At 37.7% G+C, this 12936-nt stretch overlaps 1 protein-coding gene across 1 annotated transcript in view; it reads left to right on the top strand.

Moving 5' to 3' along the window:
• cadm2b (cell adhesion molecule 2b) overlaps positions 1 to 12936 on the top strand; it is a gene marked incomplete at its 3' end in the record, with an annotated part of 135264 nt that overhangs the window by 86011 nt on the left and 36317 nt on the right. Inside the window, exon 2 of the mRNA XM_079246995.1 lies at positions 4800 to 4826. Coding sequence (XP_079103121.1) covers positions 4800 to 4826 — 27 coding nt within the window. The remainder of the gene's footprint in view (positions 1 to 4799; positions 4827 to 12936) is intronic.

The raw sequence follows: 12936 nt of genomic DNA, 5'->3' as shown, positions 1-12936 counted from the left end.
AGGATTAAAGATGGGATTATTTTTATTCAGCATTATCCTCTGTTTGAGTAAAATGCTACAAATGTTTCAGGAAAAGCCTTTTGTGCCATTTGTGCATTATTGTTTGAGCATGAAAGCAACACCAAATCCATCTAAATTCACTTCTCCATCATATTCAGTTGTTGAAAAATTATATAGCAACACCATCAGCCAGTCTACCTACTGGGCTCTTTTTTATTTGCTTTTAAAAAAAAAATCCTTTTTCTCTTTTCCTCATGTGCGCTATGACTGTTCAACATGAGCCAGGGCTGTCTGCCATGAACGTTTTGCATTTTTCAAGAAACTTTTTAACAATTCTGCAGTGCTTCTCCTCCCATTTATCTTTTATGCGTGTGTATAAATGTGAACATTGGTCTTATGGTGGGCATGGGCTGCTTGCTAAGAGCATTTAAACTGCAGCAGTTCTGCAAACCGCTCTGCAGTGTTTCAAATTCACTACCAATGACAGCAGCGCCGCAAGCAAAGCTCTTGCCTGCCATTGGGAGCAACGTGGAGGTCACTTAAAGTGCTTATCGAAGTCTCACCACTTGGTAGCCATCTTTGAATTGCCTCCAGGCAGTTATGTTGGGTTAACAAGACCAGGTCTCTATCTAAATGATTGGAAAGGGAACCGTGATTCAAATTGCAACCAGACAAAGTTTGAAGACTTTGCCCCAAAATAAGGTTGAAAAACTTTTTTCCAGATATACGGCTACTTCATGAAGTTTCACCATTGGGTCCATGCACAGTGCTTGGGTGGCGAAGTTACCTTAATAGTGAAATATTGAATATTTTACTTTATCTTTTTGTTCCTTGTTTCTAAACTATATCAAATCTGAACATTTTTGTACTAAAATGTTTACAAAAAAGTCAAACAGTGACATTTTCAGAGCGATAGCATGTTTGTTGTTTACTATTAATTGGCATGCAGGAATGATTTTGCACTTTTACGTGTGGAGTTCTTTGTGTTTGGTGAGCTTTGCTGGCAAATCCAGTGTTAATCTGCTATAGTCTGAAGCTTTTGTTAACAACGTTCTGTCCTCATTATACATTACTAAGTAGTTCTACTTGAAAGACATTTAAGCACCTTCTGTTATGTAACCGCTGGAGACAAACAAAGTGCTTGTCTCCTGAGTGATGATGAAAGGAAATTGTTTACCATTTCGCTTTGTTCTGCTGTGGTGCCCAGAGTAGCTTGTAGTTTGCAGAAAAAGTAAGAGTCAAAAGTTATAGATTAAAATCCAATCTTAAACCAGTGAAGGGATAAAGATTAATTTTTTTTTTTTTACTGTGATTTACAATTTCAGAGCTCTGTTTAGATTGTCTGTTGTAGGTTAAAATGTCCTGGCTAGATGATACATCAAGTTATCACATTCTTGATGCAGAAACTAAGCAACAATCAGCTTCACTGTAAACATAAATAAAGATTAATTCATGCAGAAAGGCCTTGATGAATTGAACAGAAGTATTAAATACATTCTTTTTTCATTAATAGCCATATTTTGTTTATTAGTTTTGGTATTTATATTTGTGTTTTGCTTCTTGTAGATTAGTCTCAGCACTTAGACGGGTCTTCAGTATTCTGTTGATATGATTCCTAAGAAAAAAAAAATGTTTTCAAACTCGCAAATGTCTTTAAGAAAATACTAATTCATTTTCTAAATTTAATTTTGTTTACAAATTTGGTAACGTGCATTTTGAAATATAAATATGTTTTGCAACTCTCAGCCAACGTACTTTTTCACTCTTCCTCTTTTTCGTCTTTCTTTTGTTTCTACCAGACTGATAACTTCTCTTCATCTTGCCAAACCGCTCTCACATGTTTGTTTACCTAAAACACATGCCTGTGTGCACAAAAAACAAGAGGTGGATGTGCGGCCACTTTAGGAACTTCTGCATTGGCTGACCACTGTCTTTGCAAACCCTTCACATTCTCACTTTTCTGTAGCTCATCTGTCTTCAGGTTCTCCTTCTGGCTCGGGGCTCCATGTGTTTGCATGGCCAGCCTGTTGCAGTGCCTCTGCATAAAGGAACTAAGTAAATACATGTATATTTACTGTGCTTAAATGTGAAAGAATATCACCTTAGTGCATTATCACTTAAGCATCAAATGACCTAGAATCCTTTAATCTTACACTCAATGCATTACCACTAAGTTAGGCAGCATTTGCTTGTAGGTAAAATGTGAAAGAATAGTTAGATTTACTGAGTTAAATGTATTGGCTTCAGAGTAGAAATTCAGTGCAATACCGTTTGGTGCTTATTTTTGGAGTTTAAAATTTTAATGTTTTTTAAGACCTTGTGTCCACCTAGTTTTGACAACAACCCCAGTTCCTGTAACCATGGAGGGCATGAGTACTGCATAAATTTGTAGAGAGTTGTTTTGTAATTCCTTAGGGATATTTTTCATCTACTGCTGGAGGCGTTGTGTTGCTCTAACTTTTGCCTTACAATCCCCAAAAGGTGTCATAGCTTTCACTTTCTTCTTTAGAAGCTCCTGTCTGATTTTGGGAGTGTGCATTGAATCATTATCATGCTGGAATATTCCTGCACTGCAAAGCTTCAGGAGTCTGCGAGTCACCTTGTCAGCCAGCATTTTGGAATATCCACAGTTACTCATGGAGCTGTCCCAGCACCTCTTCCACTGATGTTGCCACATATCATTACCTTAGACTTCAGTTTCTAATGTTCTGGAAGGTATGCTTGACGTTGTAGGCCTGGTCAAGTTCATGCCAAACAGGATGGACCCAGTATGTGTTGAGTAAATGTAGCTTGCTCTCATTTCTCCACGGAAGTCATGCTCACGTGCAATTTTTGAACAACCTTTTCTTGTTTTCTAGCCATAACGGATTATTCAAATGCAGGGTTGTGAGGGGGCTGGAGCTGTTCCTAGTCCCTCACAAATCCAACAGAGTGAGAGAAACAGTCAGTCAGACACTTCTAGATAGAATTTAGAGACTCTAATTGGCCTAACATGCATGCTTTTGGGCTGTAGGAGGGAGTGGGGAAAGGATATTCCACACAGGTTTCCCCCAGAAATCTGCTTGTTGTTAATGTAGAAAAATTCCAAAAGAATAAGTGCTGGTTTCCTGCAATAGCTCCTTCATACTTTGGATGCAGCAGTCTGTCTCTGAAGGAGCTGTGCATAGCTGTCAGGGGTGTGGGGAGGGGAACTGTCCTTCAACACGGATTAGCGCTGAACCATTATCTTCTTGTTTCAGCTGGTGGCTCCAAGAACCAAACCAGCTGATCAATAAATCCGACTTTACTTGTGTCAAATCTGACAAGGGCTGAAATTATGACATGTCTCACTGTTAAGATTAAAATATTTACACCATAACTGTAGCCCTTCCCAGTTGTCATGGGGTTAATATTGTTCAATGAAATCCGCAGTGAAATGGGAAGCACTAATTTCTGGGCCTGACTCAATCGTGTCGTTAACTCAAGGAAACAAACTTTGTTATCTTGAGATGACAACAAAATTAACTTGCATCTCGGGATGAGCATTAAAAACATAAATAAATTTGAGCACGGATGATGTTTTTTAAAACATGTACCCACTATTAATTGATGTTTTTTTCATTCTGTGTTGCACAGTGCCATCTTGCAGGGTGTGCTGTGGAATAATCTAAATTTTTTGTTGTCAAAAATAGAAAATTTCCAAACTGTGGGGCACTTATTCTCTTTTATTTGGACCTAGATTGTGCAAGAATAGAGACTGCTTTGTGATATAGTATGTTCTGTATAAGGTTGGGCAATGGTGGTGCGGCGGTCCTGCAAGTGTTAGAAGTTTCCCTGCTGCAACAAACCTGACACACATGAGACTCAATTAACAGACTTGCACAGGGTCAGATCTGTTACAGCAGGGAAACTCCGAACACTTGCAGGACTCCAGGACCACTGTTGCCCACCCCTGTTTCATATCACTGTTTACTGCTAACAGTTTGAGTTTTATTGGTTGTTTTGATTACTTTACTTTTTTTTTCCATTATTGATCAGGTGGACATTTTTTCTCTATTTTTCAGTTTACATGTCAATTCTTTGCATGTGGAATCATAGTGCAGACCTTCACAGAGATGCAGACTGTAGGTCTGAAGCTAAGAAGGTTCTTGTGTTATCAAGCTGTTAGGTTAATAGGAAATCACAGGCGCATCCAGTTTTTTCTCACTGATCACAGGTTTGCTTAACGTGATCGCGGGTACGCTCCCTTGTGTTGCAACAGTGTTCTATTTTCATGACTGTATTGTCAGTATGCATCCTACGTCTGCAACTACGTTGTGTTTTTCCTTTTCTTCTCATGATGAAATAAGCAACTTTGTATTTATCAAGTTATCTAGAAGTTTTGGATCATTTTTCACTTCAGTGACACTGCAGTGGGACACATTCATCCAGATTTTTAAAACTGTCTGAAACAGATTATGATTTGTATTTATCAAAACATGTCTGAGGTTGGTCATATGTCTTGCCAATGTAATAACATCTTTATTCAGATGTTCTTTGCTTAAAGATACTGACACAACCGAGCTTGTTGAACCTGACAGGGCTGTAGTATTCATAACTTTTCTATCTTGGTAAGTCGTACCGAGTTTGAACACTAACGTGCGAACATTTCATGAGGCTATTGCATAAATTAATTCTTAGCATACATTTAATTTCCACCATTTAATCATATTCTCTGTGTCACCGTGGATAGAACAAATAATCATCACGCTATCAATGTAACTCCTTCACACTGCTTATCTAATTTATTGTCTCCTTGCTTTATCCCCTCATGCTATCAGTGGCTGGGACAAAAAGCAAAGCGAAAGGTGAGTTATTGTTTCCATTTTCTTTCTACATGATTTATGTGGCACACCGTTCCCAATAAACAATGTTTGGATCAACCTTTTATCTCCCCCAAGAGCCAGAAAGCATTAACATATGCTGCTTCAGCTGAAGCTTTCAGGGCTGCCCCCCCCCCCCCCCTTCCCTCCAACATTTTCTTACTCCAAATGAGGTTTGCTGAGTTTGCTTGCTCATTCTCTGATACAACCTGCTTCACATATGTACAGATTCACACCAGGGAGCTGCCTGCCCCTCCCAGTTATGCTTCCCAGTATTTGGCTACTGTGCAGCTCCGCTGGAGCAGCTCGGGGGGTTGTTCCTGGTTCAAGGACACCTCAGTGTTATATGAGTGAGGGGAGAGTGTTTCTCATTTAGGCCCTCCATACAACAGATTCCCAGACCTATGGTGCATTCAAACTAAAAGCCCTCTGGTCTCAAGCCTGCTTTTATTTGCCCCTATTTTACTTCTACACTTTATTATTACTTTGTCTCTGAATGATGGTCTGTTTTCTTAATAGTCATTTATTCTGATTGATTTGCTTATTTAATTTCGTATTCATAATACAGTAATAATAATACAATTTTTTAGTATTATCATTATTTCTAGTTGTTTTCCTTGGACAGGTCTTTAGATCCTGCTAAGTGTTTGAATCTAATTAAAACAAAAACAATGTTATACTTGCTGGTTTTGGATGTACACTGATCACACTGAAATTTGCGGTAGCTAAGGTTGTCATACCTGTGTTGTACAGTTCGATGTGATTCAGTTTTTTTGCTTACACATACATTCAAACATTGTTTAGGTCAAAGTTGTCCTCAGTTTGTGTGTTTTGTGGAATTTTAATATATTTACTTTGTTTTTAGAGGCCTTGTCTTCTGATTAATGTAGTCCATTTTCATGAATGGATGCTGGGGGTTTTCTTTTTTTTCTACCCTTATTTGAAAACACAGTTTTTTTCTAATTACAGAAGTAATTAGGAGGGTAGTTTTTAATTAGAAGAAGATACACATTCAGCATTTATACATCCTGAAATATAGTCCAACGTGCAACCTTGTTCAGCAGCACATTCAGCCATTATGGCTGATTACTTGTATTAATAATAATAATAATAATAATAATAATAATAATAATAATAATAATAATAATAACAAAGGATTATGTAACTATATATCTATATATGTGTACATATATAGATATATATATATATATAGATAGATAGATAGATAGATAGATAGATAGATAGATATAGATATAGATATATATACATGTAACGTGTGTGTGTGTGTGTGTGTGTGTGTGTGTGTGTGTACTTTTACTGCCACGTTTTGCTTCGGGGTGTGTAATAAGATATTTTAAGTCATCATGATTCCTTATGAGGGGACAAAACACTGGAATTTTGGGTCAAATTGTGATAAGTAAAGTAGTACAAGTAACACTACTTGAACTTTTCTTTTCACCTGCAGACAGTCAAGTATTTCTGACCCACTTTTTGAAGCTGATGTATCACCGCTTTGCTCTCGCCAGCAGAATGAGAAAAAAAAAACAAAAAAACAAAAAAAAACTTCTAAGAGTTTTTCCCAGCAGGGATATTTATTGCCACTTCTGTGGATTGTCCAACATCACCTCTTCCCCTCCCCCACTGTGGGTAATCACAGGGGAGGACAAAGCTTTGTACCATCTCTCTGTCAAGGAAGACTCCCTTTTGCTCAGTCGATGTTCAGTAACAGGCACCAAATGCTCCCCCTACCCCTTTTCTACCCCAATGGAAAGTACAGTTGACAGAAATCCTATTCTGAATTTGAATAGTTCTTAATAAAAAACAAAAACCATTTCTTAATCTAAATCTAGTGGCTGCATCATTTAAAATAACACTATCTTTACACTTTTCTGCGCAGTTGTACACAGATGCACACTCACTGAAGGTTATCTCACGTGTCGGTCTTATTGTTCATAGCTGATGGAAGCCTTGTTGAAAATCTCTATAATCCCAGTGGAGATAAAAGATGCAGCTTGTGGGTCTTGATAAGAATACACAAGTGAGACTGATCGTTTTCCATATGTAAGATGAGGGAAAAAAACATACAGGTGCCATTTGAACTTGGAAGTTGATACAGCAGATAAGAGGTAAAATTTGCTTACGTTGCATCTCTATCCAATTTTGTTCATGAGTGACCTCTATACACCACGTGCCCTCTTTCCTTGTTAAACTTATGTGTAAATGGGTTTAAAAAAAGAGTCTAAAAGACATGACTTAATCAGGGTAAAAGTAATTACAGCTTGTAATGTTTTGCCATAATTATGTATAGATTTTCTTTGACTGAGCAACTTTTATAATGAAATGCTTTCATACCAAGATGTCAACATGTTCCCTTCTGGTATTAAATTGTGCCATTTTCTGAAGCTGACAGAGTTCAAGCTGGTAGTTGTACCATTCACCTTCAATAGGTAATTTACAGATTAACCCGAGTTAATGGATCACATCTAGATTTAGTGTTAATTAGCTACTGCCCCTAAACAGTTGTTTAAATCTCCCCACTTGACTAGGCTGATGGCTTTTGAAATTGCATCTCTTCCTGGGTGCCTCAGATCAGCAAGTTTGCCCTAAACATGGGACGCATTTCTCTTGATGTCAAACTAATAGGGCTTAAATTACACCGTCAGTGTAAAATGATTGTTAAAGGTGACAGATTTGACCTTTTGAGCAGAAATAAATTATACTGAATAGGTTTTTGCCCATGTTGTTCCTGTTCAGGAAAGGTCACTTGGCAAGCAGTCAACTTCACAATCCAACTGATAAAAGTGAGTCGAAAAGGGGCAAAAACCAACTGCAAGTTTTGGACAGGATCTCCGTCTTTCTGTCCCTCCGTCTTGCATTGTCTCTGCCTGTAGAGAGTTGCTCTCATTGGTCAGTAGTCTTCTAGCTTCAAACATTCACTTGGTCTCTGTTGGTTTCTTTGTTTTTACAGCAACACCGCATCTGCAGCTAGAAAATACTGAGACATAAATGTAAATTCACAAACTACAGAAGGAATGTCTGAGTATTTGTCTCGGTCATGATGCATGGGAAGCTCAATGCATGACATGCAAAGCAGGCTGCCTCCCATCTGGAAGCTCATTCCAGTAAACATATATAGTTATTGCTTTAGAATTCAATTCAATTCAATTCAACTTTATTTATATAGCGTCAAATCACGACAATGCCATCTCAAGACGCTTTACAGACAGAGGGGAAAACATAATGAAGGCCAATTCATAACAGCCTATATAAGGAATCCAACAGATTGAGTTGAGTCCAACTCAATCTCCCATCCTGAGCAAGCACACTGGCGACAGTGGGAAGGAAAAAACTCCCTTTTAACAGGAAGGAAACCTCCGGCAGAACCCGGCTCAGGACAGGCAGCCATCTGCCTCTGCTGTGTGGGGGGAAGAGGACAGAAAGACAACAGACAACAGGAACTGCTACTCCCGGCCAGGGAGACCTGCTGAGACAGGAGACATACATGTTAATGATGCAACACTGTTATAGGGGGGGGGGGGGGGTAAAAGAAAGAGATAAAGAGAAAAAGAAAGAAGCTCAGTGTATCAGGAAATGTCCCTCAGCAGTCTAAACCTATAGCAGCATAACTAAGGGATGCTAACCATCCCTAGCTATAGGACTTATCAAAAAGATAAGTCTTCAGCCTAGTCTTAAAGGTGGGGAGGGTGTCTGCTTCCCTAACACTAACTGGGAGCTTATTCCATAAGAGAGGGGCCTGATAACCAAAGGCTCTGCCTCCTGCTCGGCTCTTTGAGACTCTAAGAACCACAAGTAAGCCTGCAGTCTGCGAACGAAGTACTCTGCTTGGTATATAAGGAACAATGAGGTCTTTGATATATAGTGGTGCCTGGTTGTGGAGGGTTTTATATGTAAGGAGAAGGATTCTAAATTCTATTCTAGATTCAACAGGCAGCCAATGAAGAGAGGCTAAAACTGGAGAAATATGATCTCTCCTGCTGGTTCTGGTCAGGACTCTGGCTGCAGAATTCTGGATCAGCTGAAGGCTTTTCAGGGCATATTTAGGACAGCCCAGTGATAGAGAGTTACAGTAATCTAGTCTCGAAGTAACAAAAGCGTGAACCAGTTTTTCTGCATCACTCTGAGACAGAATGTCCCTAATTTTGGCTATATTATGTAAATGAAAGAAGGCTGTTTTAGTAACCTGCTTAATATGTGGGCCAAAGGACAGGTCAGGGTCAAATATTACTCCAAGGTTTCTCACTGTAGCACTGGAAGCTAAAGTAATGCCATCCCGGTTCATTACAAAACCGGAAAATTTAGCTCTGAGTTTTTCAGATCCAACGAGAATTACTTCAGTCTTATCTGAGTTTAAGAGGAGAAAATTTCTAGACATCCAAGTCTTTATGTCTATGAGACAATTTTGTAGAAGCAGAAATAATTCAGAATATATATTTTTAGAGTAAATCAAAGCACTACAATGAAAACAGATTAAAAGGTTTTGATTGAATTTTTTCACAGATTTACATCTTGACAAAAAAAAAAGAAGGAAAGAAAAGAATAGAAAAACAACCAAAAAAATTGTAAAAGAGAGAGAGATTCAGCAAATAAAATCAAAGGTGTGATGCAATGCAGACCTACTGGCCACAATGCTGCAAAAGAGCCATGAAGCTCATCATCATACTTTAGTCGAGTGTGGACATATTTGTATGTATTAGTCATAGTGCCACATGCGATACACATATCTCTCACCTTGAAGCAAATTTGTGTGAAACAAATTCATCCTTTTCTTTTTCACACCTGTGTGAAGATATAAAATGCTGAAATAGCCAACTGAAAGGCCAGCGGAGCAGAACGTGAAAACCATTTACACATTTGCTTTGCGGATTAGAATCTCTTATTGTGTTTCAGATCAATCCGCTAACATTCATGGCTCACTGCTAAAAAAAAGACTGACATTTTTTAGACTAAAACTGTAATCATCATTATCTTCCACATCTGCTATTATAACAATATAGTATATTAGACCAACTTTACCCTTTAAGTGTTGTCCTTTACCAGGTTTTAAATGTCTGTAACCCTGTATGGTGAGCTACTCTACTGTCTTAAGCTACTCATTGCAAAGCAATCAATGTTAACTATTTACTGAGTAAAAGGTGATCGATTTAAACCCACAAAATACATTTCTGACATGCTACAGTAAATTTATTAAAAGCATTCAATTAATATTCTGTGATTTAAGGTATCATACACTTTTAACAAGCTGCATTTGTATGACAGGACATTTACATCCTCGGTGTCATGACAGTAAAATCGAGTCATTTTTTCACCTTTACCTACCAGCTGCCAAGAGTCCCGCCTGTGGCAATAAAGCTGCACTCAGATTTAGAAGGAACCAAAAGGTCAGGGAACATAGCTGAGGGCAAGGTCACCACATAGAAGTTAGCAATAGATTTGTCTCATCTGTTAAAAATAAAAAAAAAAAAAGGAAAAGAAGAATGGATGCCAAGATAAGTGGAATGTGACTCGTGCAGTACATTTTTACATTATGGAAATAAATTTATTAGCTTGCATGTTGTCTCCATCATATGATAATTAAATGAGTTTCATGACTTGCACCATGCAATAACATTTTACACATCAGTAACATGTTATTTTAAAACATATATGTTTAAAATATGTGTAATGATTATAACTTCTAAATATATCTGTAATGACATCATTTAAAACCTGCTTGAGCGCAACTTCTCTAGTTACTTTTTGATGGGTTTCGATGAGGTCTCAACATGTAATTATGTCACGTGAATGAGTGTTGAGACCTTGTGGTTATTTACATATTTCTATGAGATCAGGTTGGAGTTGCTGTTGCGATGATCTGACCCATTGCTGTATATCAGTCAGGGATGGACTGGTAATGGGATGCGCCTGCCTTTTTCCAAGTGGGCCGAGATGTTTTGGGGCTTTAAAGGTGGAGTATGTGAGATTTTCAATATTTAAAAAAAAAAAAAAAATTAACTAAGAAATAACTACAATCATAATTAGTTTTTTTTAAACATGTAGGTTCCAGTCTGTCCATATTTGATGTGTTATTAAATTACAAGTTTAATTAATGACAAAGACCCTTCTTAAATGTTTGCCTACCAGTAAAAAAAAAGTGCTTTTTGTCATTTGTCATTAATTAAACTTGTAATTTAATAACGCATCAAGTATAAACAGACTGGAACCTACATGTTCAAAAAACTTTCTAATTATGATTGTAGTTATTTTATTAGTTAATTTATTTTGAAAATATTGAAAATCTTACATACTCCACCTTTAAGACAAAGTATGTTTATTTGTATATGACATGTCATGTACTGGACAATTCAGGGTGCTTTACATAAAACATTAAAAGCTTTACAAATGGTGCAAAGAAAGCAATAAAAACATACTAAAATTTGTTGGTCTAACTTCCCCATCTTAGCACCTTTCACTGGGACGATCCACCGGAGTTTTTAAACACCTCCTCCTTTCTTTGCCTTTATGTCTGAGTAATTAATTCATCCAAATAATTAGGATAAAACCTCTGACTTTCCTCTGACCGCCTGCCCATGAAACCCACTGATCTGCAGCTCATTGCTTCTGTTCTTAGACAACACCAGGCTGAACAAATCAGATACTGAAGCCCTGTGTGGTTTTGGACCAGTGGACGCAGCTAGTGGTCAGAACCGAGGAGAGAAAACAGAGAAGAGGCGCCAAAACTCTGGTGTTCCTAAAGTTATTGACATTTTGACCACAGCAGGACCTTCATCAGGTTTCCGTAGTGATTGTTGAAGCTGCAATAAGCAGCATTGCTTTTACGTCCCAGAGGTTTTGTTCTGAGTAAAGAGACCCATTAAACCCAGTAAGTCTGATCCATACGAGCCAGCCGGCGATTAGCACACTAGTTTTTTACAGTTATGATTAAGTAATGAAAAAATAAAGGCAAGGCAAGTTTAATTGTATAGCACCTTTCATGTATTCAAAGTGCTTTTCATGAAACATTAAAAGCATTACAGAAAAAAAAGCATAAAAGAAAATACAAATAACAAAATCACAATAAAATCATAAATTATCTAAAAATAATTAAAAGCAGAATTAATTAAAAGTTACTGTGCAGATGTCACGCACAGGCACATGAGAAAAGAAATGTTTTAAAATAAAGATAAAACAGCTGTTTTATCACCATAATAACTTATCTCCCTAACTTTATGAAATGAATGAAAGATGTCAAAAGGAGCTGGTTAGCTGCTTGTGTTTACTGGTTAACTAGTTGTGCCAGGGGCATTTTTTTTCCCTCAGTCTACCACTGAGTTCAGCTACTAACCTTCAAAAACATGAAGGTTGCTTTTGGTTGTTATCCATGAGGACCGTGATCCGGTCCAATCAGCTTTGCTGTGCTTGGCATCCTGAGCAGTGCATCCTTTCCACTTCACAGTTCATCTAGCTGTTTCTGTTTTCACTGAGAACAATGGACACTTGCACCACTATCACACAGCCATGCATCTTACAGCGGATGATGTACTCTTCAAATCTTTAGCCCTTCCAAACCTTCTCCATACTTTTTACTTTATCCATCGGTAGATTTTAGTTCCATCTGTCTAAAGTCTAATCTTCTTGCTTTCTTTTCTTGAGGCCTTATGTCTGGCACCCTGTGGAGAATCCTTTGTATGTTTTTCTGTGCAGTCATGTCTTTATGGTAAACATGGATAAAAATATTTCTACCACCTGGAGAGCGTTCAGCTCTAGTCAGGATGTGGTGAAAGGGTTTTTTCATCATAAAAAAAAAACAAAAAAAAAAAACTATCATGCAAAACTTATTTCTAGGTCTCTTTATGGCTATTTAGATGAAGTCACCTCTCTATCTGTTTTTCTCATATTCTTCTTGTTTTGTCTGCAGGATTTGGTTTGTTTTTGCAGAATCAGAATGACCTATTATGACATGCATGGACTAAGAAGCCCTGACTGCTGACGGCATAGCAGCATAGCAATTCTCTTTATTTATGTTATTTTTCTCTATTGGCAGGGGTAAAGCAGAAGTACCAGCAGCAACATAAACACAAACAGGAGTGGCCTACAT

This window comes from Telmatherina bonti (assembly GCF_933228915.1).
Source record: "Telmatherina bonti genome assembly, chromosome: 9".
Taxonomy (NCBI): Eukaryota; Metazoa; Chordata; class Actinopteri; order Atheriniformes; family Telmatherinidae; genus Telmatherina; species Telmatherina bonti.
This window is presented reverse-complemented; position numbering and strand designations above follow the sequence as displayed.